The 25,519-nt window shown below is 43.5% G+C and overlaps 1 protein-coding gene and 1 long non-coding RNA gene across 4 annotated transcripts in view; one reads left to right on the plus strand and one right to left on the minus strand.

The window, feature by feature from the left end:
• Positions 1–11,562: 11,562 nt before the first annotated feature.
• LOC149525884 (uncharacterized) lies at positions 11,563–13,556 on the minus strand. The gene is made up of 2 exons (XR_016348554.1): positions 13,418–13,556; positions 11,563–11,818 (listed from the first exon to the last, which is right to left on the minus strand). It is a non-coding gene; the product is annotated as an uncharacterized LOC149525884 (long non-coding RNA).
• EXPH5 (exophilin 5) overlaps positions 13,244–25,519 on the plus strand; it is a 58,917-nt gene continuing 46,641 nt past the window's right edge. For 2 of the 3 annotated variants that reach the window (XM_089775645.1, XM_089775642.1), the window contains exon 1: positions 13,370–13,504. Coding sequence is in view for 1 of the 3 variants with exons in the window: in XM_089775641.1 (XP_089631767.1) it covers positions 13,386–13,504 (119 nt within the window). In the remaining 2 variants the exon portion in view is untranslated. Of the gene's footprint in view, positions 13,505–25,519 lie in introns of all 3 variants that reach the window. The other variant, XM_089775641.1, reaches the window with a different exon arrangement.

Consider the following 25,519-nt stretch of genomic DNA (forward strand, 5'->3'; position numbering starts at 1 on the left):
TTGGTTGCCATAGCGGGCCACTCAAAAGGACAGCCTTTAACTTCTCAGCGCATTTCTAAGCTCATAGTCTTATGTATATCGATGTGTCATTCGCTGCGAGGGAAGCCTCTCCCCTCTCGCCCTAAAGCTCATTCAACTAGGGCAGTGGCTGCCACTACGGCCTTCCTCAGTGGAGTGTCATTTCGCGACATTTGTAGAGCAGCAACATGGTCTTCATATGAAACTTTTATAAAACATTACGCTATAGTAGAACACTTTGCTTCAGATTTCTCCGTGGCTACAGCAGTACTAAACCGTGCTGATAGACTTGGTTCCGGAGCGCTGTGATTCTGCTCTGTGTACTGCTCCGAAGTCACCTAGAGAGGAGCACCCACGGGGCCACTCGAAGAAGAAAGAGAAGTTACTCACTCTGTGAAGTAACGATTGTTCTTCGAGATGTGCCCCGTGGGTGCTCCACGACCCGCCCTTCCTCCCCGCTCCGGGGAAAAATTTCTCTTCTTAATGTCTCTTTCAGATGAGCGGATGAGAGGAACGGACGGTTGCCGGCTCGCGCGCGGCTGATCAAAGGCGCGAACGCTATCCTGGTGAATCACGCATGCGCGAGCCGGCGGGAGCACAGCTATGAAAAGTCTCCGAGCTGCGGCGCCGGGACGGGACCCGACACCTAGAGTGGAGCACCCACGGGGCACATCTCGAAGAACAATCGTTACTTCACAGGGTGAGTAACTTCTCTTTCATGCCACTGTATTCTGACTTCTGAGGCTGAGAGAGTAGGATCGTCTCTGTGCAAAGACTTTCCCACTATAATATTCTTCACGCACAGGTTATGTTGTGCAAAAAAAAAGTTAGTAATGGGAGCATGGAACATCTGTACTCTCATGGACAGTGAGGACACAGTAAGGCCTCATCAGAGAACAGCCCTAGTTGTTAAAGAGCTTTCACGCTATGGTATTGATATTGCTGCCTTGAATGAAACCAGGCTTGCTGAAGAAGGATTTCTCACTGAACTAGCTAGTGGTTATATTTTCTTCTGGAAAGGGAAAGTGCAGAATGAGGCTAGGATCCATTGAGTCAGCCTGGCCATCAAGACTAGTCTGATGAAACAACTTTCGGACCTGCCTGTCGGTATTAACGAGAGGCTCATGAAGCTATGCTTACCCCTTAGTCACAAACGGTATGCAATAGTCATCAGTGCATATGCTCCCACCATGAACAGCACAGAGAAGACAACTGAGCAGTTTTACATTGACCTCAGTTCCGTTCTGTGCTCAGTGCCGGCCAACGACAAGTTGATCTTGTTGGGAGACTTCAACGCCCGAGTTGGCTGCGACCACAGTCGATGGGAGGGAGTGTTAGGCAAACATGGCGTTGGCAAGATGAACGGCAACAGCTTATTTCTGCTGAGCAAATGTCATAAGGAGGAGGGAGAAAACTTGTTTATCTTGGCCTCTGAGGATAGAACAAGAAGCAATGGGCTTAAACTGCAGCAAGGGAGGTTTAGGTTGGACATTAGGAAAAAGTTCCTAACTGTCAGGATAGTCAAACACTGGAATAAATTGCACAGGAAGGTTGTGGAATCCCCATCTCTAGAGATACTTAAGAGTAGGTTAGATAAATGTCTATCAGGGATGATCTAGACAGTATTTGGTCCTACCATGAGGGCAGGAGACTGGACTTGATGACCTCTCGGTCTCTTCCAGTCCTAGTATTCTCTGATTCTATGTTAGTATAGAAGGCTTGTCATGAGGGATGGGCAGCAACCTGGGGATTAAGGGGTTAATTGTACCTAGCCAGGTAGCAGTCAGCCAATAGAAATGCAGATAGGGATTTCAAACTGACACAAAGGAATTTTTGGGTTTTTCCCTCCTTGTCTCTGGGCAGTTGACTCTCCAAATACTGACGGGGACAGACAACATGTCTTTCTCCAAGAAAAGACTCTTCACCATCTGTAAGTAGGGCAAAGTCTAGATAAATCCATTAGGTTTTATTGTTTTATGGTTTGGGCATGGGAATCTGATGTCTGTGCATTTCGAAATGGGTTTTCCTCTCTTTTGTAACAAGTTTTGTTCCCATGGAAAAATTCCCCATGAGTTTATTAAATTGTGGCTCTTACCATCTAGCCAATCCAACTATGCTTGTAACAGGAGTATTGTGGTGATAACAAGTTCTTTCTTTTTTATTAACCTGGTATTGGTTATTTTTTGCATCCTGGTTTTACTTTAGGGCTGAGATTTCCCAAGTGATCTCTTCCATGGTTTTCTTACAATTATTTGGGTGGTGGCAGTGGATTTTTTATCCCCAAAATCTAGGTTTAGGATTTTGGGGGGGAAATTTTATATCAAAGCATGGAGAGATAAGGTTTTGGGGTACATGTGCAGACCCCCACTTCTGCATTCATTGTTGCAGAATAGGGAATCAGTCTTGACAACGCCACAGATCCAAGAGCACTCCATGAGAGCATATTCACATTTTAAACAGTTGGAGGACTACTGTTACGTTTTTAAACAGCAATAGAGCTTGACTCTCCCCTTCTTCCCAGTGCTTAATTTGTGTCAGGGCTTGCCACAGCTGCTCCAGACTTGGTAGTTTATAGCCCTGGGCCTCTGGGCTTGCTACATCAGTTATGACTGTAATAAAAATTGCTTCTCTTTCATTACAAATTAAGTGCTGTTCCCCCTTAGATATCCACAAGTCTCCCTTTGACCTCAAGTCCATCCAGCAGTCTTTCGAGAACTGACATATCTAAGAGGGGGAAATGCAAAGAGAATGAATGCGAATATATTTTTTCTCATCTGGAATAGCTGACAGCTGGATGTGCCACTACTCTTCAGTCTGCATTACTTGCTTCAGAATGCCACTACACACCCTGGTAAGGGAGTATCTCCCAAACCATCCTTTCTGCCAGAGGCATGTATTTTAGGAGAATGTCAGATTGTTTTACTAACAATCAAATCTCTCAGTAACTCTGTAAAGCCAGGTGGTATTAATGTCCTCATTTCACAAATAAATTAAATGAAGCATAAAGAACACTGAGCCAGCCACGAATAGGAAAAATCCTTCCTCCCAGTACATTTTTCTGAAAATAAATGCAAGTAAATTCCCCTTGTTTTGACAGGACATTGATCCCATTAAAGTCAATGTGTTTCATCCTCTGTGTGTTTCCTGCTACAGCTATTCATATCATAAACACTTAAATCCCTGGAAAGAATGCCACTCCATGTAACAAATGCAATTACTGTGAGCACCACAGCAGCAGAGGAATGCAGTACTGTAAGGAATGCAGCATCATGTAAGGTGGTGCTCTGGGTTTTAGCAACATGAAGCAAAAGAAGCCAGAAATATGAACTCAAGTCTTGTTAGATTAAAAAAAAAATGCTTATAAATTATTTTTGTTTGTTGCCATATTTGTTGTGTTTCTAAGTTTGCTGCCTTGATGTTATACAAGACAGAGTGAAGGACATTTTTTTCTTTGAAAGAGCTTAGAATCTGAAAGACAGAAGTGGAGAAGAGAGGACATACTGTAAGAGATTCATTTCAGTTTACATTTAAGCAGGGGAAATAGGCTCTTCATGGGCATTCCAACTCAGGTAGAAGAAAAGGAAAAGATACATGTGTTCTAGTTAACAAGCATTCATAGATAATAAACTGTCAAAGGCTCACACCTCTCTGCCACGGATCTAAGCAGATAGCACTAATGGTAACCTGTAAAGCACCATGTACACCTAAGGCACAAGATAGATAACAATGAAGAATTTGTGCCAAAGGTGACAGGCAAAAGAACACCTGCTTCTTAAACCTATCTCAGTTTTAACTTCAGAGGGATAGCTGAGTTAGTCTGTAACTGGAAAAACTTTTTAAAACAACAGATAGTTTAGCACCACCTTAAAGACTAACAAACCATGTAGATGGTATCATGAGCTTTCGTGGGCACAGCCCACTTCTTCAGATGAATGGAGTATTAAAGCTCCAGTTCCAAAATAAATAGGGATGGGGGAAAAAAGTCAATTAGAGTGTTCTTGGTAAATGAAACTTATAGAGAAAGTGCAAATTGTTCTTAAGTACCCATTTTTTTAAGTCATTAGGATGTGGAAAGTAATATACTATCCAGGTAATGTCTCTATTCATATCTTTGTGATGGGTATGCCCACAACTTAAACCCATCCAACCCATTATCAACCATCTACAACCTATCCTGGAAAATGACCCCTCTCTCTTACAAGTCTTGGGAGAAAGGCCAATCCTCGCCTACAGACAGGACCTCAAACAAATTCTTTCCAGTAACCATGCACCACAACTCCATCATAATCATCCAGGAACCCACCTCTGCAATCAACCCTAGTGCCAACTCTGTCCAGACATCTACACAAGCAATTTCATCACCAGACCCAATCACATCAGCCACCAAATCAGAGGCTCATTTAACTGCACATCCACTAATGTGATCTATGCCCTCAAATGCCAGGGATGCCCCTCTGCCATGTATATTGGCCAAACTAGACAGTCTCTACGGGAAAGAATTAACAGACACAAATGAGATATCCAAAAAGGCAATACATAGAAACCTGTTGGAGAACACTTTAACCTGCCCGGGCACTCATTAATGGATCTCAGTCACTGGCTGTGTCTAGACTGGCAAGTTTTTCTGCAAAAGCAGCTGTTTTTGTGGAAAAACTTGCCAGCTGTCTACACTGGCCACTTGAATTTGTGCAAGAACACTGACAATCTAATGTATGACTGTCAGTGTTCTTGAGCAAATACTATGCTGCTCCCATCTGGGAAAAAGTCCTCTTGCGCAAATGCTTTTGCGCAAGAGGGCCAGTGTAGACAGCTAAAAACTGTTTTGCGCAAAAAAGCCCCGATGGCAAAAATGGCGATCAGGGCTTTCTTGCGCAAAACCGCGTCTAGATTGGCATGGACGCTTTTCCGCAAAAAGTGCTTTTGCGCAAAAGCATCCGTGCCAATCTAGATGCTCTTTTCCGCAAATGTTTTTAACAGAAAAACTTTTCCATTAAAAGCATTTGCGGAAAATCTTGCCAGTCTAGATGCAGCCACTGTGTTGTTTCAGGCCAATTCCACAAGCCAAATACACTGGGAAGCTTTGGAACTTAACTTCATTTACAGGTTTAGAACCCATCCTTCTCCACCCCACCCATCCGCTATCTATTTTGGAACTTGATCTTTAATACTCCATTCATCTGAAAAAGTGGATTGTGCCCACAAAAGCTCATGATACCAGCTACATGTTTTGTTAGTCTTTAAGGTGCTGCTAGACTATTTGTTGTTTTTTAAAAGTTTTAACTGTCTGTTGAAAAGAAGTCACAGGCTTGAACTGCCACTGCCCCTAAGCAGAATTAACGCCCACTGAGAGTAGAGATTGAGGCGCAGCCAATCCCAGCTCCCTGATTCTCAGCTGCCTGGCTCTGGCTTAATTTAAAATGGCAAGGGAATTTATTTTTTAAATTAAAACAAAATATTTCCTCCCTACAACCCATTTCCCAGACACACCCATCCTTTGCTTCCCTTTGCACCAGTACAAGGTGGTCCATCAGAGGAAGAAGTGGATTTGGGAAGCACTATTGACACAGAAGGTGGCTCTGTCAATTTTGTGCTGGCAGAGATTACTCTCACAGAGGGAGATTTCCAGCGCAAATCCCCTGCCATTTTCAGATCACTTTGCTCCACATAAGGAAGGCAAAATGAACTTGATAGACTGGAGAATCCAGCCCAATGATGTTAATCTGACAGGAAAGAAAAATGAAACCAGTTAAGTCTCCTTTCAAAAGCAAAACAGACCACACCCACTGATTCATCTGCCTAATTCTCATCTCGGATAGCTCTTATTTTGTATTTAAATTCTAGCTACTCCACCCTCTCCCTGAAGTAAAATTACCAAGAAATTTCCTGTTTGTGGATGCCTTTCATGATTAATCCAGTGACTGCAGTTTTTGAAATTAGGCAGGAAAGGGCTAAATGGGAACCTAATACAACAAAGAAGATTGACTGGTATTGGGGACAGGCAGTTTGCTCAGAAGTTGAGCTGTACTTAGGAGATCAACTGGGCCATGTCTACAACCAAGAATAGATATAAGATCTTTGGCCTTAGTCACTGTACTTTGTAGGCCCACAAAAAGTCCTTGTATAGAAGAAAGATTCCAGGTGGTATTTCTTGGGCCAGCATTAGTGGGAACAGCCTACTAGGCTATATAAGAATTCGAACACCCTCTTCATCCATTTTAAAAACTAGGAACGTTAATTGTGTAATCGGGTAACCGTGTAACTGCTGAAAATCTCAGCAGTTACACAGTTACCCGCACTGCAAAACCTCCTCCCCGTTGGTCAGCCCTTGTCTGCCCAGCTCTCAGGGAGGTGGCTTCACTGCCCTGCCTCAGCAAAGCCACCTTCCCGGGAGCCAGTTGAGTATAACCAAGATCATTAGCAACAGTTTATTGATTAATCGGTTATACTCTGACATCCCTATTTAAAACCTTAGTACTGTCAAAACTTGACCAGAGTCTAGATCACATTAATGAGGACTTTGTTTAAAAACAGTTCTTGATACAAAGGCACTGATAGTATTCTAAACCATAGACAAAGCCAAACTATAGTTCTAAAGATATAGCATATGCGATATCTGCAGTTATCACACCTAACCGTACAGGCAATGGAGCTGCTGGCAGGAAGTCAAGAAACAGAATAAATACAGCATAATTGGAGGAAGAAGGGAAACAGTAGCCTCTTATGTTTTGTGCAAGGTAAGTGGACTCCAATTACAAGTTCATTTGCCTCCTCATCTCCTGCAAATTACTCTATCCCTAAACTTTGTTGGTTATTTTACAGTTGACACCATCTTTTATTGTACTTATGCTTCTCCTTGGCAGGCACTGACAATCATTTAATATATGGAGTGCATAGATTAAGTTCTAGAGCAAAATTAAACCAGAGGTAGTAGCCAGCACTCACAAGGGAAAGAATATTATTTTTCAGAAAACATTTCCATGCTCTCGAGTGCAGACGAAGCAGAGTGTGTAGTCATGACACTGATCACTTGGGCACTACATCCAGGTCACACTTGCAAGGAGAAAGAGTACTGACTTTAATGGGATTTTGGAGGGGCTCAGCGCTTCTGCTCATCAGGCTTCCTGGAGATAAATTTAGGAGCCCAGATTAAGATACCCAGGTTGGAAAATTGTGGCCATTGTCATTTATGTATTTATAGGCATTCCCCAGTGCTCCAAGCAGCTCCACAATTCTCTCCTGAACAAAAGGTGAAGATGCAGCTTCTTTCCTACCTTTGTACATTGCCAGGCAAGCCTTCCCCAATGCACAGACTTCTGATATGACCTTCTCTTTCTTAAATACCCTAGAAGACTGCATGCCCCAGTTCAGGAGTGGAGCCTATGTGAATAAGAGGAGACATGAAATTAGTTTTTATTTGTCACCCAATTAATTATTTGAACCTAAGTTCTCAATGTTATGTTACCAAACCAAATGGAAAGTATCTCTGGAGCCACATAAAAAAAGGCAGTAGAAATGTGCACCCAAACTATGCATGTGTAGTTACCACAATTGTACATGCAAATTAGATATTTATGTACATGAATAGCTAGTTAGATAGTATAGTGGTAACTGTGTATTCAAATTGGGTGCTCACATCATCATGACTTATCCTAGGCTTCAGAGAGTTTTTTTTAAGTCTTTCCCATAAAGTTAAAACTCAGGTGTACAGAAATATGTACAAAATACTGTGTAACTATTTTAATCCAATGTTCTTAAAACCCCCTGTGAAACTGAAGAATAGCAAAGCAACTTTCCTGACTGTTATTTAAATAGATTTACACCAGTTTATAGGATTTCATTCATCCATACTGAGTTTTAATTAAGTTGTTTTTTAAATCAATCTTTAGTTTAATTAGAGGCCCAGTACTCCAGTGAAAGTGACCAACATTCCAGTAGTCTCTTGTGTGATTAAAATTACTGCATGACATATTGGAATGAGTGTTTATATAACCAGTCAGTGCACATTTAATTCAACTAATAAACAAAAGAAAACCAAAATGATTTACATCCATCAAGTTCAAAGTATAAGTTACATTTATAGAAAATCCAGTTATATTTCAGTGGCAATTAAGGGTGACACTTTCATCTTACTTAAGTATTCTTAATAAAATAATAAACAGAATGATAAATGACCAGGATCTGATGCAAGTTCCAGGAAGTCAAAAGACAAATTGTCATTGACTTCAGTGGGAGTTGGAGCCAGCCCAGGTAAATAGCTGGGCACTGAATTGTTCTCAAAGACAGAATAAAATTGTATTTTAAGGCATGAGGACAGTTGGGTCTGATAACTTATCTGAATTTTAAATATGTCTGAGTCAGATCAAGGTAAGGACAAATCTTTTTCTTAAAAACAAAAAACATTGACTTCAGCTCCACAGTTGGCTACAGAGCTTTTACTACATTTAAAATGCAGAGGTGTAGCGATCAGCACGAGCTGGCCCTGTCCGTAGCCAGCTCTGGCCACCGTGAACTGAGACTGCTCCAGCACCAGTCCTTGTTCATAGTAGTTAAGGCTGGCTGCAGACTGGGGCTGCTGCTTGAGCAGCCTTTGGCCGCCGCGAAAAGGGGTTGCTTGGCAGCAGCAGTCCATGTCTGCAGAGTGGGTGGGGGGAAGCTCTCTGTTGGGATCCCTGTGGACAGGGGCTGCTTTTCAGCAGCATCCCACTATCCCCCCCCGTACCTCTGATTTGTCAATTTTATATGTGTTCACTTTTTTTTATTGTATCCCTTTGGTATATATGGTCATGCCAATTTTCTTCCACAATTTGATCTGAGGAAGTGGGTCTGGCCCACAAAAGCTCATCACCTAATAAACCATCTTGTTAGTCTTTAAAGTGCTGCACAGTCCTGTCTTTGTTTGCACTACTGTAATACATACTCATCATTTGGCTCTCATTTTTTATTTTTATTTATCTTAAAGCGCAGGGGTATGTGTGATTAATTTATCTTTTTATGGGTAGGATGATCAAATTGTTAGTGACCTGAGTCAGCACTGGAAAGATTTATTTCAAACGTAATGAGCAGTTTTAAAAAATTCAAAGTAGACTGAAAGATGCATCATATTTATACTTTACACTGCCATGTGACCTTTTTCACTGTGATTTAATGTAAGGGGTTAATTAAAGTTGCCTGTACTTAATAAGCATGGTAACTCACTGTAAATAGTTCAGCAGGAACAGACAAGATTATATCGTTTTTCAGAAACTGGGGCCAATTACTACAAGCATCAACTGATTCTGCTGAACATTTCCCTACAGTTTCTACCAGTATTTCAGCATCTGTAAACAGCCCCTCAGGCTTTTTGTGTTTCTAGCACCTGAAATCCTCTATTGAGGCTAACTGCTCTCACAGCACAGCTGCATTTGTAAATTGTGGCTAAGTTTTCTGGAGAACTTGTTGTATAATTACGAAGATAGGTATCAATCAGCATCCTGTGCCGCGGTACGCAAAAATACCATCACGAACTGTCATGACAGGTGTCATCCAGTCATCACAGGCTATTCTTTTAGCCCTCCAGGTCACTGTGCTGAACACAAGGGACTAGTTATAAACGGAAACATTATTGTGATTTTACAGAACATATGCTAGCTCAAAGCTATGGGAAAAGCTTTTAGAGTGGGTACTCTGGCTTGAGACTGTGCCATTCAAACTAAAGAGAGCAACAGTCTAAAAACAGGAAACTTCCTGGAATACTCCCAGTATTGTTAGTAAACAATATGTAATTGGCTGTAAGTGCAATTGTGGTTTGTATATTAAAATACATACTTAAGATTGTATAGACTAGATTAAGTTAGACAGAAACAGTCCTACCACCAAACAAGAATAATTTCCTTTGTTTTTACAGTAACCCCTCAACAGAATACATAGTTATAGGTATTTTTAAATAAAAAATGCAGCTGCAGATAAAACTTTTCACACTGCAGGCCTGTTTGGAGGCTACCACAAGGTTCAGGAGAAAAGAAAGCTTTCTTAAATATCAGATGAACTCAATAGAAAGAGTCCCACTGTCTTCAAGGAGCTTTGGATCAACCCTACAATGAGTATATATTAAGGATGTTAAGTATTGGGTATTTCATTAATCGAATAATCAATGTATTTTTGCATCAACTATTCAATTAGTTCATAGGGCGGCACTGCCCCCTTTGAAATGCCGCCCAGTATTTCAAAGGGGCAGCGCCGTGCGGAGCCCAGGATCAGCTCCACACGGTGCTGCAGCTTTTCAAAGGGGCAGCACCGCACATCTGATCCCTGGCTTAGCTCTGCACAGGAATCCCCCGCAGGCCCCGATCTCTGCAGCGCTGCCCCTTTGAAATGACATGCCGACATTTCAAAGGGGCAGCGCTGCACTGAGCATAGGATCATCTGTGCGGCGCTGCCCCTTTGAAAGGCCACTGCAGCGTTTCAAAGTGGCAGCACTGCATGAAGCCCAGGCTCTCTGTGGTGCTGCTGCTTTGAAGTACCACCCTCTTCTCTTCCCATGCTGCTTCTATCAGATAGAGGCAGAGGGGAGGGAAAGGGGGAGGGACTAGTCAACTTATCCTGTCAACTATCCGATAAGCATTTGCTTATCGGATAGTTGACTAGTCCTTAACATTCCTAGTATATATGGCCCATCTCCCCAGTTCTAAAGCAGCTAACTTTCATGCCATCATGCCCAGCCTATGAAATCAGGACCAGCTGTAGTCCCTGAGGCTCTAAACTGTGGTCGTAGGGATGATTGCTTTCAAAACAAAGGGTTACTTGGATTAGGAATTGAAAGTGTGCTCCTACTGTGGTTTATTAACTGAAGTGTTCAAATCAGCCCCATTGCTATGGAAGAGCACTGCCACCTTTTTTTCCCTGTTACCACAGGACCAGGCTGTGTTGTGAGCAAGGAGTAAAATGAGCAGCTGTTGTCCTGCCTGATAACATGTTACTGTCTTTCTGGGAGGGGAAGGAGGAAAGAGCATCTCTATCTGATTCACCATCAGTTTCCATGCCAGGCTGTGGAAACACAAGGGAGAGCAGGATAGGATCTCAACTGGCTTTGAAAGTACGTGAAGTACTCATTGTGGCTTTGTCCCTTTTGAAATAACTTGTTAGGCCTCTAAACTGAGAAGGCTGGCCAGGAACAGATGTAGAAAAGTTAGCCAGGGAGTTTAATGCCAGGACATTCCAGGATCAAATCCTGTACCAAATTCATACAGTGAGCTAGTGTGCAGCAAGACTGCTGTGGACCTACAGTGCTTTACCTTGCCCCATATCAACTTGCTCTGTAGACAAACCCTTAGACTGAAAGGTCCTTCAAGAGTTGCTGTCTCTGGGGAAGATTCCCTCTTCCTTCTGTTTCCCCCCACCTCTTCTGCTGACATATCTAGCTGATCTTTGATGACATTTTCATCAGTTCAGTCATATCACAACCTCAGCATTGTCTCTACTAGTATCAGGAAACAGGGTTGTTCTTCAGACCAGACAAGGGATGGTAGGAACTACACCAAAGCAAAGAGCCTCCTGACAGCCATCATAACAACTTTCTCTGAAGCCTTTATTTCCACCAGCACCACAGTGTCTCCCATTGGAGATGCATTTTTCACACAGCACCCACTTCAATATACCGTGAAAGGCAAGCCCAGCAGCACCAAGCTCATTGCAGTTTCCATTGCACTCACAATGCTTCCCACATTTTGCCATCTTCAGCATTTCTATGAATGCATTTTTTCTGTTTGAAAACTAATGACTGGAAACTGCATCCACATCCTGCCCATGGCTGCCGTGACCGCACCTGCAATAAAAAGCCTTGGTATTTTTATTCTTTTATGATAATATTAAGGGCAATATATTCTTCCCTTGATACATATAATGCTAGAGCATCAGAATTGTTTCTAACATGTTGAGCCACAATAAGAGTAATCAGAAATTAAATCAGGACAACACAATTATTTCTATGTTGTTATACTAATAATTAGCAATTAACAAGCCTGATTCTCTACTGCTTCACAATGTATGAAATCACTCAGTTCTGTGTTGACCATCAAATACTCCTACCTATTATCCCTGAAAAATTCAAACTTGAGTTGCACTGCATCCCCTCTTTGTGCTAGTATCAATAATTATTTGCATTACTGTAGCACCTACAACCCCACACCAAAATGGGGGGAGGGGTCCCCACTGCACCAAGCACTGTACAAACACATTTGGTGAGAGCCAGTGCTTAATTTGTGATGAAAGAAGAGCTGGGGCTCAAACAGTGTTTTAAAAAACGTCCAGCAAGGACATAAGTGCCAAGGCTCCCTGCCACACAGCTAGCACTAGCCACTGCCTTTGAAGATTTTTCAATCTAAACAGACAAAAAGCAGTGGGGGACGTAAGAGGCCCAAATACTGGGAATAACTTTCCCAAGGTTACACAGCAATTTAGATGTCAGTTATTGTTGCCAGTCAAAGCTGCAGTTAAGCACTGAACAGAAATAGTTGGTGATCCTTAGAGGTAGGTTGTTTCCAGGACAGATTTGAGGTGCTGGGGACATAGCGTAGGGGAGGCTGCTGTGAGTGCTGCACCTGTTTTCCAGGTTTCACCCTTTGGCATCTTTCATAAGTACTTATACTTTAAAAGGAGTCTCCTGACTCCCATTGTCGAGCCCCATTGTCTCCCCTTGGCCCTTTGTACGCCATTACACAAAGTCTGTATCTTTGGTTGTGACTACTTTCTTCCACTATTTGATCTGAGGAAGTGGGTCTGGCCCACGAAAGCTCATCATCTAATAAACCACCTTGTTAGTCTTTAAAGTGCTACATTGTCCTGCATTTTGCTGTATCTTCCCAGACCTTAACGGGCAGGCTGCAGCCACAATGGGATTTGAAACGGGCTGACCACAGTTTGCGTCCCTAGAGCCCAAGACTTCTCAGTGCAGTCCTGGCATCTCTCCAACAGCCTAGTCCCTGCAGCCCCACTGCCTTGTGTGTCCCGTTATAGGGCTCCTTCGCCGGGGCTCTCTGCCTTTGCTACGAAACAAAGCCCCTCCAGCCAGGCACTTCCTTGCCTGGCCAAGGGCTGAACGCGTGACAACAGCCACAGCCTCTGAGCAAATATTTGTCTCTGGCTGCTCCAGGCACAGCTATGTCACTTGCTCTCGGCCCGCCCCCGCGCCCCCGGGATTGGCCCCGGCGCCCCGTCCCGCCTCTGGCGCCCCGCTGGAGTTAGCTCCGCGGCCCGTCACTCTCGCGCGCAGGTGCGGGCCCCGCAGGTGTGGGCTGGCCCCGGCGCTCGTGCACTTCCCGCAGGCGGGGCGGGGCGGCCGGGCGAGCAGGGGGCCGAGCGCTCACGCCTGCTCCCCCAGCCCGCGCGCGGCCATGGCCGGAGCCCCTCGGGGGCTGGATCTCACCTTCCTCAGCGCGGAGGAAGCGCAGCAGATTTTCCAGGTGCTGGAGCGAGACTCGGCGCTGAAACGGGCCGAGAAGGACCGGATCAGGTAGGAGGCATCGATGCGGAGCTCGACGGGGGCACGAGCGGGCGCCTGGGGCTTGGGAGCGCCGCCTGCCGCGCCCCCACATTGGGGAGTTGGGAGAGTGTCGGGCCCTCACGGGAGCCCCAGGGCGCGCCTGGCCCCCGCGCTGGTCGACGTTAGGCCGTGTCTGACCGCTGTGAGGTGGCTGCGGCACCTTACCCTGCTGCCCCCCCCCCCCCCCAGCGGCCTGTGGGCAGGAGCTAGATGTTGCTGCCCCACGCGGGAGGATTTGGGCGAAGCTCCTGGGACCCAGCAGTGCCTGGGTGAGCAGCACGTGTGTATTCGGGGGGGGTCTGGGTGCTTTGAGGGCTTTGCTGCCGGGCCTCTCTCCCCCCGTGGAGCGCGAAGCAGATCTGTCACGTCCCCTGTCAGAGCAGAAGGGTGTTGGCTGAAAGTGGATTTTTGTCGAGGGGAGGATGGCATGCATGCTTGATACGGGCTGTAAGGAAACGATCCACACCCCTGACAGCTTTGATAATCTCGGGCACATTCCAGACTGACTTTGGGCAGCTTTCCAAAACCAAAGTAGAGGCCTTCACTGAGAGAAATATCTGTTTTGAATTCCTCCCAGGTCAGTTATGTGTAGAACTAACCTAGATGAAATAGCTGGGTGGCCTCAGCCCACTTCCTAGTAGACAGGTGTATGTATCCCATAACCAACAACACCAGTTATTGTTGCCAGTCAAAGCTGCAGCTGAGCACTGAACAGAAATAGCTGGTGATCCTTAGACATAGGTTGTTTCCAGGACAGGTTTGAGATGCTGGGGACACAGTGTAGGGGAGGCTGCCTTGAGTGCTGCACCTGTTTTCCAGGTTTTGCCCTTTGGCATCTTATATAAGTACTTATACTTTAAAAGGAAGACAAAGGTCATTTAAAATGAAACACCTGAGTTAAGTGGACTTGTATGCCATATTGTAGGGCAGTTGGTTAAACACATTGGGGTAAATTCAGAATTGATTTATACTCTCTGTCACCCTGATGAAATCCAAGGCTTTTCTCTGAATAGGAGATTTTACCCATTGTTTTCAGTTAGTGTTGCCTTTTTTCAATCGCTAGCTAGTTTCTATGTGGTGTGCCTTATTATGATAAGATAAGAAGGGTAAGATTAGCCAGGGTTGACTGTTTGCAAGGCTGAAAACATTGTGAGGTAGAAATGTAGACCAAGATTTTTTTTAAATGGGCTCCTGAAGTTAAGCTCCTAACTCCACAATTAGGCATATAAATAAGCTTTTCAAAAGGGTGAGTATGCATCTTGAATTCCATAGATTTAGCACCTACCACTAAATCTGAATTTGGTCCTACATCTCTATATTTATGATCTGTTTTTTCTCTTTGTATAAAGGCTGTCAAAGTTAGCTTAATTGAATAATGGGAGGTTTCAAATGATAGACTGGTGAGCTGGACTTTTACTTTAGATTTCAATTAACTTAGCCTGAGAATGTAAGTTGAGCAGAAATAATCAAAAGAAGCTAAAGCACTGGACTGGGATCTGGGTTAAATTCCTGGCTCAGCCAGAGTCCTATTATATCTGTCTGTACCCCACTTTCCTGTCTCCAAAATAATAATTCTTCCTTTCTTACACCATTTTTTTTAAACCTATTTAGATTAAGTGTTTCTGTAGAGGCGGCTTGTTATGGGCCCCAATTTCTACTGGGGTGTCTCCATGTGCTTCTCTAACACTACTATTACTATTAGTATTCCTAATGTGTCTTCAGAGCTAAATCAGCTACCTCTGCATAGCTATGGTGGTCTTCAGATGCTTTCATATTAGTTCAGTTTCATTCGTTGGACTGGAGGGAGTAGAGATGGGCAGTTAATATAGGGTGGCTATAGAGCCCATCTAGATTGTTTCCTGTAATGGGGTTTGTGAATTGGAGCTATAGGGGGCTGAGGTACCCACCCAAATAAACAGATCCATGGATGCTTTTGCAGGAGCCTGTTGAATGCAAGCTTTTCAAGAAGGGACTTCTTTGTGACTGATTATATAGTGCCACACACACTGAACATGCTATAGAAATAATAAATAGCAATGTGTTCCCTTGTCTATAGTACTAACTGCCCATGAAGAGCTGCATCTGATTTGAATCACTCTGAATATGTACACGTAATGTTATTCCTTGTTGAGCTATGTACTGAACACTGGTAAAAATTTTGTGCTGTACCTTCCTGGCTGATTTTGATTCTTTTCTGTAACTGTCCAACATTAGTGCAGACACATCTACCTGTGATTGCAGAGCAGCATACTTTATTACAGCTTCCTTGTGACAGGAGGATTTTTTGTGTGATGTAAAATCACATAATGGTTATCTACAATTTTGAAATCCAGATGAAATTAATGTTGGTTTAGCCTTCTGGAAAACAAACTTAATATTTTCTATGAACAGTTTTCGCTGACAGAGCAGAAAGTTCTAATTTGCTATTATACTCCAACCAAGTAAATCTTGATAGCTAAGACTGTGGAAAACTTCTTTTATCTAGAAAATTTGGTGCATCTTTCTTTTGTATAACTTCATGTTGATTATTACTGGTCCTACAAATCAAGAATTCATTGCTGGGATAAAATGAAGCTACAGAGCATTGATGCCACCAGATTACAAAGGCCAATTAAAAGTAGACAGTTAGGGTACGTCTAGACTACATGCCTCTGGTGACAGGGGCATGTAGGTTAGGCTACCCGGCATAGGAAAATGAAGCTACCGCGCTGAGCCGATCAGCTGTTTGTCGGCTCAGCGCGGTAGTCTGGATGCTCCGCGGTAAACATCAAAGGCATTTGTCGACCTCCTGGGATGAGGTTTACCGCAGCAGCCATTTACATTTAAATGAAGCTGTGATTATTTAAATCACCACTTCATTTTCCTATGCCGGGTAGCCTAATTTACATGCCTCTGTCGCCAGAGGCATGTAGTCTAGATGTACCCTTAGAAGCAGCACTTGCCTGCTTGAATGTGTTATGTTTTGTGGTGGCCATATATAACCACTTAAAAGGGTATAAAATGATCAAGTATTGTGTTAAACATGATCATCCCCAAAACTGACCACTGTATTTAAGTTGTGGATTCCGCCCCTTTCCCCCATGAGGGTTCTGAGGTGGGGCTGGGGATGAGAGATTATGGTGCAAGGGAGGGTTCCAGGCTAGGTCTGAGATCTAGCATGCAGTGGAGTGAGGGCTCTGGCTGGCAGTACGTGCTCTGGGGTGGGGTAGGGCTGGGGATGAAGATCTAGGGATGCAGACAGGCTGCCCGGGCCAAGGGTCAGAGTACTCTTACCATTCTCTCCTTGCTGACAACGAGGTTTGGGGGCTGGTGCATTTTTCTCCCTCTCCCTCCATTTTAGCAGCACACATACCCTGCACCACAGTTACTGCACATGCTCTTAGCGCCCAGCTCAGGTCCAGGAAGCATCCATATAGTCACCTGAGGGCTGCAGAAACCTGGTGGTTGCTTCTGGGAGTGTCTCAGACACAAGCTTGTTAGGGAGCCTGCTTTCGCCCCATGTCCCTGCCGTGCCATCAAAAGGACTTTTGACTGCCTAGTGTCGGTGGTGCTCATTTGAGTTGCCTGCCAGGGTCCCTTTTAGACCAGGCATTCCAGTTGAAAACCACACATCTGGCAACATTGTATGGTAATAAAGCCAGTGACCTTATAACTAGCCCTTGCAAAACTGGGCTTTTTTTTTTTCATTTTTAAAAATAGTTTTACATTTTCACACTTGTGGGAAATCATTGAGCGGAGTAAGACAATTATTTAATGAGAGCTGTTGAGATAAAGCTATAACTTTTTGAATAACTGCTAAAACACAATTGTCAGCATCCCATGTCAAAATATACTAAGTGAAGATCTTTAAATTAATATACCTGCTTCTGCTATTTAGTTGCAAGCCTAATTCAAAAGTCTAAATCACTGTGTTTTGATTCTAATACATTTTCAGATTGGCATAGACTTTTTTTTTTTTGCCTTGCAAGTTTAGTGTAAATGGTGGATTTTCTATAACTTGAAATTCTGTAAATCGTGATTTGAGGCCTTTGGTAACTCAGCCAGAGTTTACGGGTCTATTTATAGATGTGGGTGTGTGAGATTCTGTGGCCTGTAATGTTCAAGAGGTCAGCTTAGGTGATCAGGGTAGACTCACAAACAAAGCCAGGGACCATCTGCTCAGGCAATCTTTTTTTTCTTCTCATTTGAACATTTTGATTGATGGAAATATTTTTTTTAATCATGTGTGGTGAAATCAACTTTACCAACATACATAAAATAAAAGTCTAATCCATGCAAGCCTGTTTATAACTTTTACTCCTGTCATTAGAGCACAGACCTGGGTAGGAGGAGACCCTGATTTAATTCCTTCCATCTCTCAGGTAGGAGAGGGGTCTCTCATCACTTAGGAGGTGCTGTAACCACTGAAGTACTTGCAGTTTTTATTGGGGAGGGAGGAGGTGCTGTAACCACTGAAGTACTTGCAGTTTTTATTGGGGAGGGGGGTATTTCCTCTCTCTCTTCTGATGAAATTGTTCCACTGTGGCTAAGTAATGAAAATCTTTGGAGCAGAGGAACGAAACCCAGGGTCTGCTGTCATACAGGTGAGTGTTCTAACCAGTGGGCTATAGAGTCATTTCTGCTCTCTTTCTTACACTTGTGTCCATGCTCTCTTGCTCAAATGACTATTCCACAGTAGATCAATACAGTCCAGTTCCCCTTCTCCTACCACTATTCCATTACTGAGCTGCAGTTTAACAGCTTCAGCAGGAGAGACTGAGGAAGCTCCATAACAGAATTTTCCAAACCTCCATAGTTAAGAACCTTCTGAGAGGTGGAAATTGAATCTGTCTCTAGTCACTGGGGCTGAAAGTTTATACAGTGCAGACGACCATTACCAACTTCTCTGGCCATGTGTGGAGTAGGGGTGTAAGTACCTAGTTGACTATCCGATAAGCATAAGCTTATGAGTTAGTCGACTAGTGATGCAATTAGTTGCTCCCCCCACCTTGCTGCCTCTATCAGAGAGAGGCAGCAAATGGGGGGAGCAGGAGCCGCTGCTGGGAGGAGCCCTCTTAAAAGCTGCAGGGGAGGTAGAGGCACAGTGGGAAATGGAGCGAGCGGGGACTGAAGCAGTCTCCGGTCGTACATTTCAAAGGCTGAGGCGCAACAGAGAGTGCGTGTCCAATAGGGCTCTTGCTACAGTTCAAACGTGAAGGCATCCTTATAGATTAACAAATGGAATAGTCAATAGGATTTCCATTAATCTAAATTTAACTTCCCTAGTGTGGAGCAAGGCAAGCACTTAACTCATTCATACCAGAAAAGCACTGTGTGCATAAGCTGCCTGACTCTCTGCAGGTGACTGCAAATCTCTATGCAGAGCTGTGCTTTTCTCTAAGTTCTTCCTATCTCCCAGAGAAGGTTGGGGCTTATCAGACAGCATTCTGGGCTAGCCTCACCTGGCTTGCTGGCTTTTGAGAGTCTCACACTTTTTTGGGGGAGGGGAATGAGTGTGTAATTACTAGCTCCAGCAGTTATGGACACCAGGTGCAGCTGTGGGGCGGGAAGTGGAGGGGGACAATAAAGGGAAGGCAACAGGGGAATCAGACATTCTTGTTTTTAAATTGTCTATGTTCAGGCACGGAAACAAGGGCAACTGGCACGAGAGACAAATTGTGATTACATTGGTGATGAAGAGCCAAACCTAGTAATGAATTCTTAGTAGTTTTCAGCAACATCTTCTGCAATTTTGCAGTAAATGTTCCCTTGGGTTATGAATATAGAAAGCATGCAGGAAAGATGAATCCTCTTCCACTGTTCTGTAAACACTTGCTGCAATTGGACTGTTGGGAGCAATTATTTGTTAAAGAAACATAACTGAACTTGCACCTTACATGTGGCAGGCCATTCACTGAACCCTCCCCTCGTTCCCTCTCCCACTGCCCCAACACGTGGTGCTACTAGATTTGGATTCTGTGGTGCGCCTTTGAGATGTTTGATCCGTCCCTTGGTTTTACTGTAGTAGCTTGGAATAAAAAAGGGAATGTACCTTTTTCACTCATGTTATACCTCCAGAGCCTTGGGTTATGGAGCAGACTTGCACCATGCACCTTGGGATTTAATTTCTTCTGGCTTGTTTACATTTTTAAGGGCCCGATCTTCTAGCCTTGACATGTAGATGTGATTCTTACTCACGTACACAAAATGCCTCATTGATAACCATGACACTGCTTGCATGACTGAAGATGACTCTGGGAAGTTAGGGGCAGAGCCCTAACCTTTTTATTATTAAAAAGATTTCCAAAATCTAGCCTCAGGAGCACTGAAATACAAAGACCGTAAACCATAGTAATTACCCTTGTTTCACTAGTGCTCTCTCTTACCTCTCATACAGCCACAGATGTACAGGAAACCCTCACCATTCCTGGTGGATGGGCGCCCGCATCCGTGGCGAATGGTGCAATTAACAAATGCTGGCAGTCATGGCTCCAGAACTCACCATGGGGGTCGGAAGCCCCGGAGTTCCCTGCGCCCAACCCCCAGGTCAGGACAGGAGACCTGTGAATATACGGAAATAGGGATTACAGAAATTGCAAGGGTCTCCTGTACTTCTATTTTTAGCACTAGCTTGATCAGAGCTATCATGGGTATATCTGCTCAAGATGGGAATTACTGCTCCACTAAATACCTACCCTTAGGGCAGGTCTACACTATGGGGCAAAGTCGACCTAATTTATGTAACTCCAGCTATGCAAATACCATAGCTGGAGTTGCTGTACCATAGGATGACATTCTGCAGCTCTCCACTGCTGGGGATGGATGGGAGAAACTCTCCCATCAACTGCTTGTTCCAGTGGAGTACCTGGAGTTGACTACAAAAAACAGGACTACATATCACTTTAAAGACTAACAAGATGGTTTATTAGGCGATGCACTTTCGTGGGCCAGACCCACTTCTTCAGATCAAATAGTGAAGAAAATTGGCATGACAATATATACCAAAGGATACAATAAAAACAATGAACACACATGAAAAAGGACAAATCAAATTTCAGAATAGAAGAGGGATGGGGGGGGGGGTAAATGTCTGTGCGCTAATGATATTAGAGGTGATAATTGGGGAAGCTATCTTTGTAATGGGTAAGGTAATTAGTGTCTTTGTTAAGACCTAGGTGTAAAGTGTCAAATTTAAGCATGAATGACAGTTCAGAGGATTCTCTTTCAAGTGAATGGTGGTCAATTTATCAGGTCTTCACCAAGCCCACTAAATTGACCTCTGGGACATCAATCAGTGACAAACCTTTAGGGAATCTTGATTTAGAGCCTCATGCAGAGCACACTGATAGATCTCTGTCAAGATCTCCATTGACATTGGCAGCCTTTGAATCAAGCTCTTGTGGGTTTTGACAGTGCTTGAAAAATATTGATGTCTATCTCCTGCCTTCTGAGGTTGGGCCCCGTGCATTTAAAAAATAAGAGTTGTAAACTGTACTGAATTTAATCACTCTCTTTTAAAGTTCCTGCTACTCCATGATAAATGAGCAAATAAAGTTTTCAAGCCCTGGAGCTGGAGAGACGCTTCTTTTTTTCCCTCACTGATGAAGGTAGTCTTTCCAGGTCAAAGATGAGGCATGTTGTTGAAGAACAGCATGGAGACATTTGTTCTACCATTCCTGAATTTGTTCTAAATAAAGGACTTCAGCTCTCAGAGCTGAAAATCTGAATTTTTAAAATCCTAGGTTTTCACTAAAGGGGGAAAAAATCAAAGTAGAAAAAAGATTTTGAAGGAGTTTTCTTGACCATTTGTGCAACTAAAAACATTGTGGGATTTACTCTAAGCCCTTTTAATAGTTAAATGTGTTAAGCATAATTGTTCAAGTACAGTAACATTTAAATGCTTGGGCTTGGCAACCATTACTCATTTTTCCCCCAGTTCTTACACTGTAAACAATTACATATATTGTGGTACCATAACAACTGAGCCCTAACAAGTTAATGCAAAAGAAGGCTAAGTGAAGTAAATAATAGTAAAATCCAATTAGTTTTAGAGCTTACTAATTATGTGCCTTTTACTTTGTGGTGAGTGTAGCTAAGAAATCATGATGCCTTTGTGTTCTGTGTGCTACGCCTTTAGATGTTTAAGTAGACTAGCCTGAGAGCAGAGACAGTATCCATAGGAGGAAGGTTTAAGCCTGTGACTTTGGAGACCTGTGTTCAATTCCCTGCCACATCACTGACTTGCATGGCTCTGGATAAATTACTTAGTTTTTATGCCTTAGTTTCCCACAGCTTTAAAGTATAGCTGAATTTCTCTGACGTATAGAGATGTTAGGAGGGTGAGGTCCTCCAGTCTTATGGTAACAGGAGCCATACAAGTAAGAATAGTGAACTTTGTTTTCAGAGTTTCTGCCTGTTATAGAAGAGATACTGATACAGTGTGCTTCCTCCCAGAGTAGTCATATGACTACTTTCCTCAAAGGACACAAGTATTTTACACTGACAATATATAACTTTTTATGAGAGAAACAAATTGCAAGAGTAACTGAATTGTAAACAAAGAAATCATTGCATTATAACTAGATATTTACACACACGCAATAATGATTTATAATACACACGAAATGTAAGCAGTACGGTAAGCCAAATAGACCCAGATTTTTGTGCACAACTTGGAAGAATCTGGCCCTTAAGTTCCACTCCTGTAATGAGAACTCTGCCAGTAGACTTCTGACCCCTTGTACGTTCCCTAAACTTTGGTACTCTGCATGGGATCAGAACTCTACCCACAAAAATCTGCTTGCAGAACTAGCATCTTAGTTTTTAATTGGAGCTTATTTCCCAATTCATGTAACTTCAGAATTCATACATACTCAGCCACTCTTTCCTTATTTCCCCCTTTTATTTTTCAATGTGACTTTTTTTGTATAAAAATGTAATATGTCTACACAAGAAATGTGTCTTTCACCTTCTTAAAGTAGTTCACGATAACAGTTATGGTTGCACAAAAGTTCATAGATGCCAAAGCCAGATTGGAATAAATGTGATCTGGTCTGATCACCTCTATAGTACAGGCCATAGAACTTCCCCAAAATAATTCCTTGAGCAGAGCTTTTAGAAAAACCATACAGTCTTGATTTTAAAAATTGCCAGTGATGCAGAATTCACCACTACCCTTGGCAAGTGATTTTAATGATTAAGTATGCTGATTGTTACAGTTTTACTACTTATTTCCTGACTGAATTTGTCTTGCTTCAATTTCTATCTGTTGGCTTGGGTCATGCCTTCTTTGCTTACTCTGCTAGATTAAAGAACTCCTATTATGTTTCTGTTCCCCATGTAGATTCTTATATTTTATAATCAAGTCACTCTTAATTTTCTCTTTATTTTAGTTTAAACTAGGAGTGCAGTTGCTCTTTTCTAATCCCAACCATTGCTGCTGCCCCATGCCAGGCACAGTCTCCTCTCCCTGGTGATCTCTGAGGTCATATCCCTTAGGGGACAGGGTGCGGTGGGGGGGGGGGGAGTGGGAGGTGATGGTGGCAGGAAGAGGTGCGGTTTGTGGGACAGGAATGGACAGCTGCTCCCCTTTCCCTCTAGTCTACTGGAACTACTGGGCTGGATTGCACAACCCGTCCAGCCAGGGATGGCCCGTAGGCCATGAATTTGAGATCCCTGCTTTAGGCATTCTCCTGGCTCTCTTCATCCTTCTTGAATTCTGGGCATCAGAAGTGGACCTGGTTTTCCAGCAGTAGTTGCAACAATGCCAGATTCAGAGAGTGTGGGGAAAACCTCTCTGCAGGATTCCTGTTTTATGCATCCAGGGATAGGATTAGCCCTTTTGACCACTACATCCCACTAGTATCTCTGGGAAGTATCTGGCAGTTGAGTGAGATTCTCCATTTGGGGAACAAACAAAAAACAAAATCATTGGAATGCTTTTGTTCTGTCCTGTACAAAGAATGCAGCAGCAGGCAGACAGCTGCTGCAGGAGAAGGCTGAAGAGACTGCTGTGCTACTTTGACATTTCTTAGCACAGAGAGCTCACAGAGCTATGAGGGAATCCCAAGAAGTGCAGGGATCAGCTCTGCCTTTGCAGAACACTGCACTGTGGGCTGCTTACCCACCTTGCTTTGCTCTGTTGACTGGGTGCTAACAATGTGGCCGTGAAATGTTGGCAATGGGAGGCAGAAACTGTTTTAACTGCTTTTCACTTTTGGTTACTTTTGCATGTCGACAGCACTTCTGTTGCCAAACCTTCCCAGTGTAGATATAGCCTAGATGTATACATATAGTATGTAAACAGACATTCTTTGCCCCCATCTTGCCAAACAATCTGGATTGCTCTGTATCGGGAACCTGTCCTTTTATTTAACACTCCTACACTCATGGTCAGGGCTCGATAAATAATACAATCTACACGCCATAGGCAAGTAGATTGTAACCCGGAAGAGCTGGGTTCGGGTGATCTGCGCATGCGCAGATTGCCGGACAGCGCGGCTGGCGAGTGGGGCTCACCGCGGTTCAGCGAGCCCTGCTTATGATATCTTTATCAGCAAATATTATCAGCAAGCTTCAGGGGGTAGCCGAGTTAGTCTGTTACAGAAAAAAAACCAGTAAGCAAATGGTCTGGTAGCACTTAATAGACTAACAAAACATGTAGATGGTATCATGAGCTTTCGTGAGCACAGCCCATTTCTTCAGATGACTGAAGTTATGACTAGGGGTTAAGAAAACTAAAAATAAATGGGGCAGGGGAAGGGGATAAAGAGAAAGATGCTCTGTTACCCGCCCCCTTACTTTATGTATAGAGGTATCAGGAGAAAGGGTGCTAAACCTGAGTAGATAATGATCAAAGTCAATGGATAGATTGGTAAGGCAGGAGGGATATCATTCAGAAAGCTGTTAGCACCTTCAGTGATAAAGGATCCACCACCCCATATTTTGAACCAATATCAGATTCTACAGGCCTCTCTCCTGTGACCCTACTAAGGAATACCAAAAAAACCCATGAAAAAACTGCTCATGCAACTCCCTGATGCTACTCAGGACCAAATCGATACTAACACCCCTCCTAATCCCCAACCAAGAACCCTCTATCTATTACCCAAAATACACAAACCTGGTAATCCCGGACGACCCATCGTCTCCAGCATTGGCACACTCACCGCAGGATTATCTGGATATAGACTCCCTCCTCAGACCTTATGCTATCAACACTCCCAGCTACCTCCGCAATACCACTGACGTCCTGAGGAAACTCCAAAACATCAATAATCTCCCTGAAAATACCATTCTGGCTACTGTGGATGTAGAAGCCCTCTACACCAACATTCCACACAAAGATAGATTACAGGCCATCAGGAACACCATCCCCGGTAACAACACTGCACACCTGATTACGGAGCTCTGCGATTTTGTCCTCACCTACAACTTCTTCCAATTCAGAAACAATTTCTATCTCCAAATCAGCAGCACACGCATGGCACCACAATATGCCAATATTTTTATGGCTGACCTTGAACAACGTTTCCTCAGGTCTCACCCCCTAACGCTCCTACTTTACTTACGCTACATCGATGACATCTTCATCATATGGACACATGGTAAGGAGACTCTTGAAGAATTCCACCAGGATTTCAACAACTTCCACCCCACCGTCAACCTCAGCCTGGACCAATCCACAAGGGAAATCCACTTCCTGGACGCTACAGTAAAGGTAAATAATTGACAACTTTCAACCGCCCTATATCGTAAACCCACAGACGGCTACACTTACCTTCATGCTTCCAGCTTCCATCCCAGACACATTTTTCAGTTGATTGGATACAGCCAAGCCCTACGAAACATAGGGCCGCATTAGGATTTTCCTGGGCCCTAGGTACTTTTGCTTTCGTGGGCCGCTTCCTCCATTTAAAAAAAAAATTAAAAATTGATATAACTTTAAATACTTCAATATTTTTTTTCCTGTTTTAGGCAAAATTTAATAGATTTTCATGGGCCCTA

Source organism: Pelodiscus sinensis, chromosome 1 (assembly GCF_052426305.1).
Source record: "Pelodiscus sinensis isolate ZL-2025 chromosome 1, ASM5242630v1, whole genome shotgun sequence".
Lineage (NCBI taxonomy): Eukaryota > Metazoa > Chordata > Testudines > Trionychidae > Pelodiscus > Pelodiscus sinensis.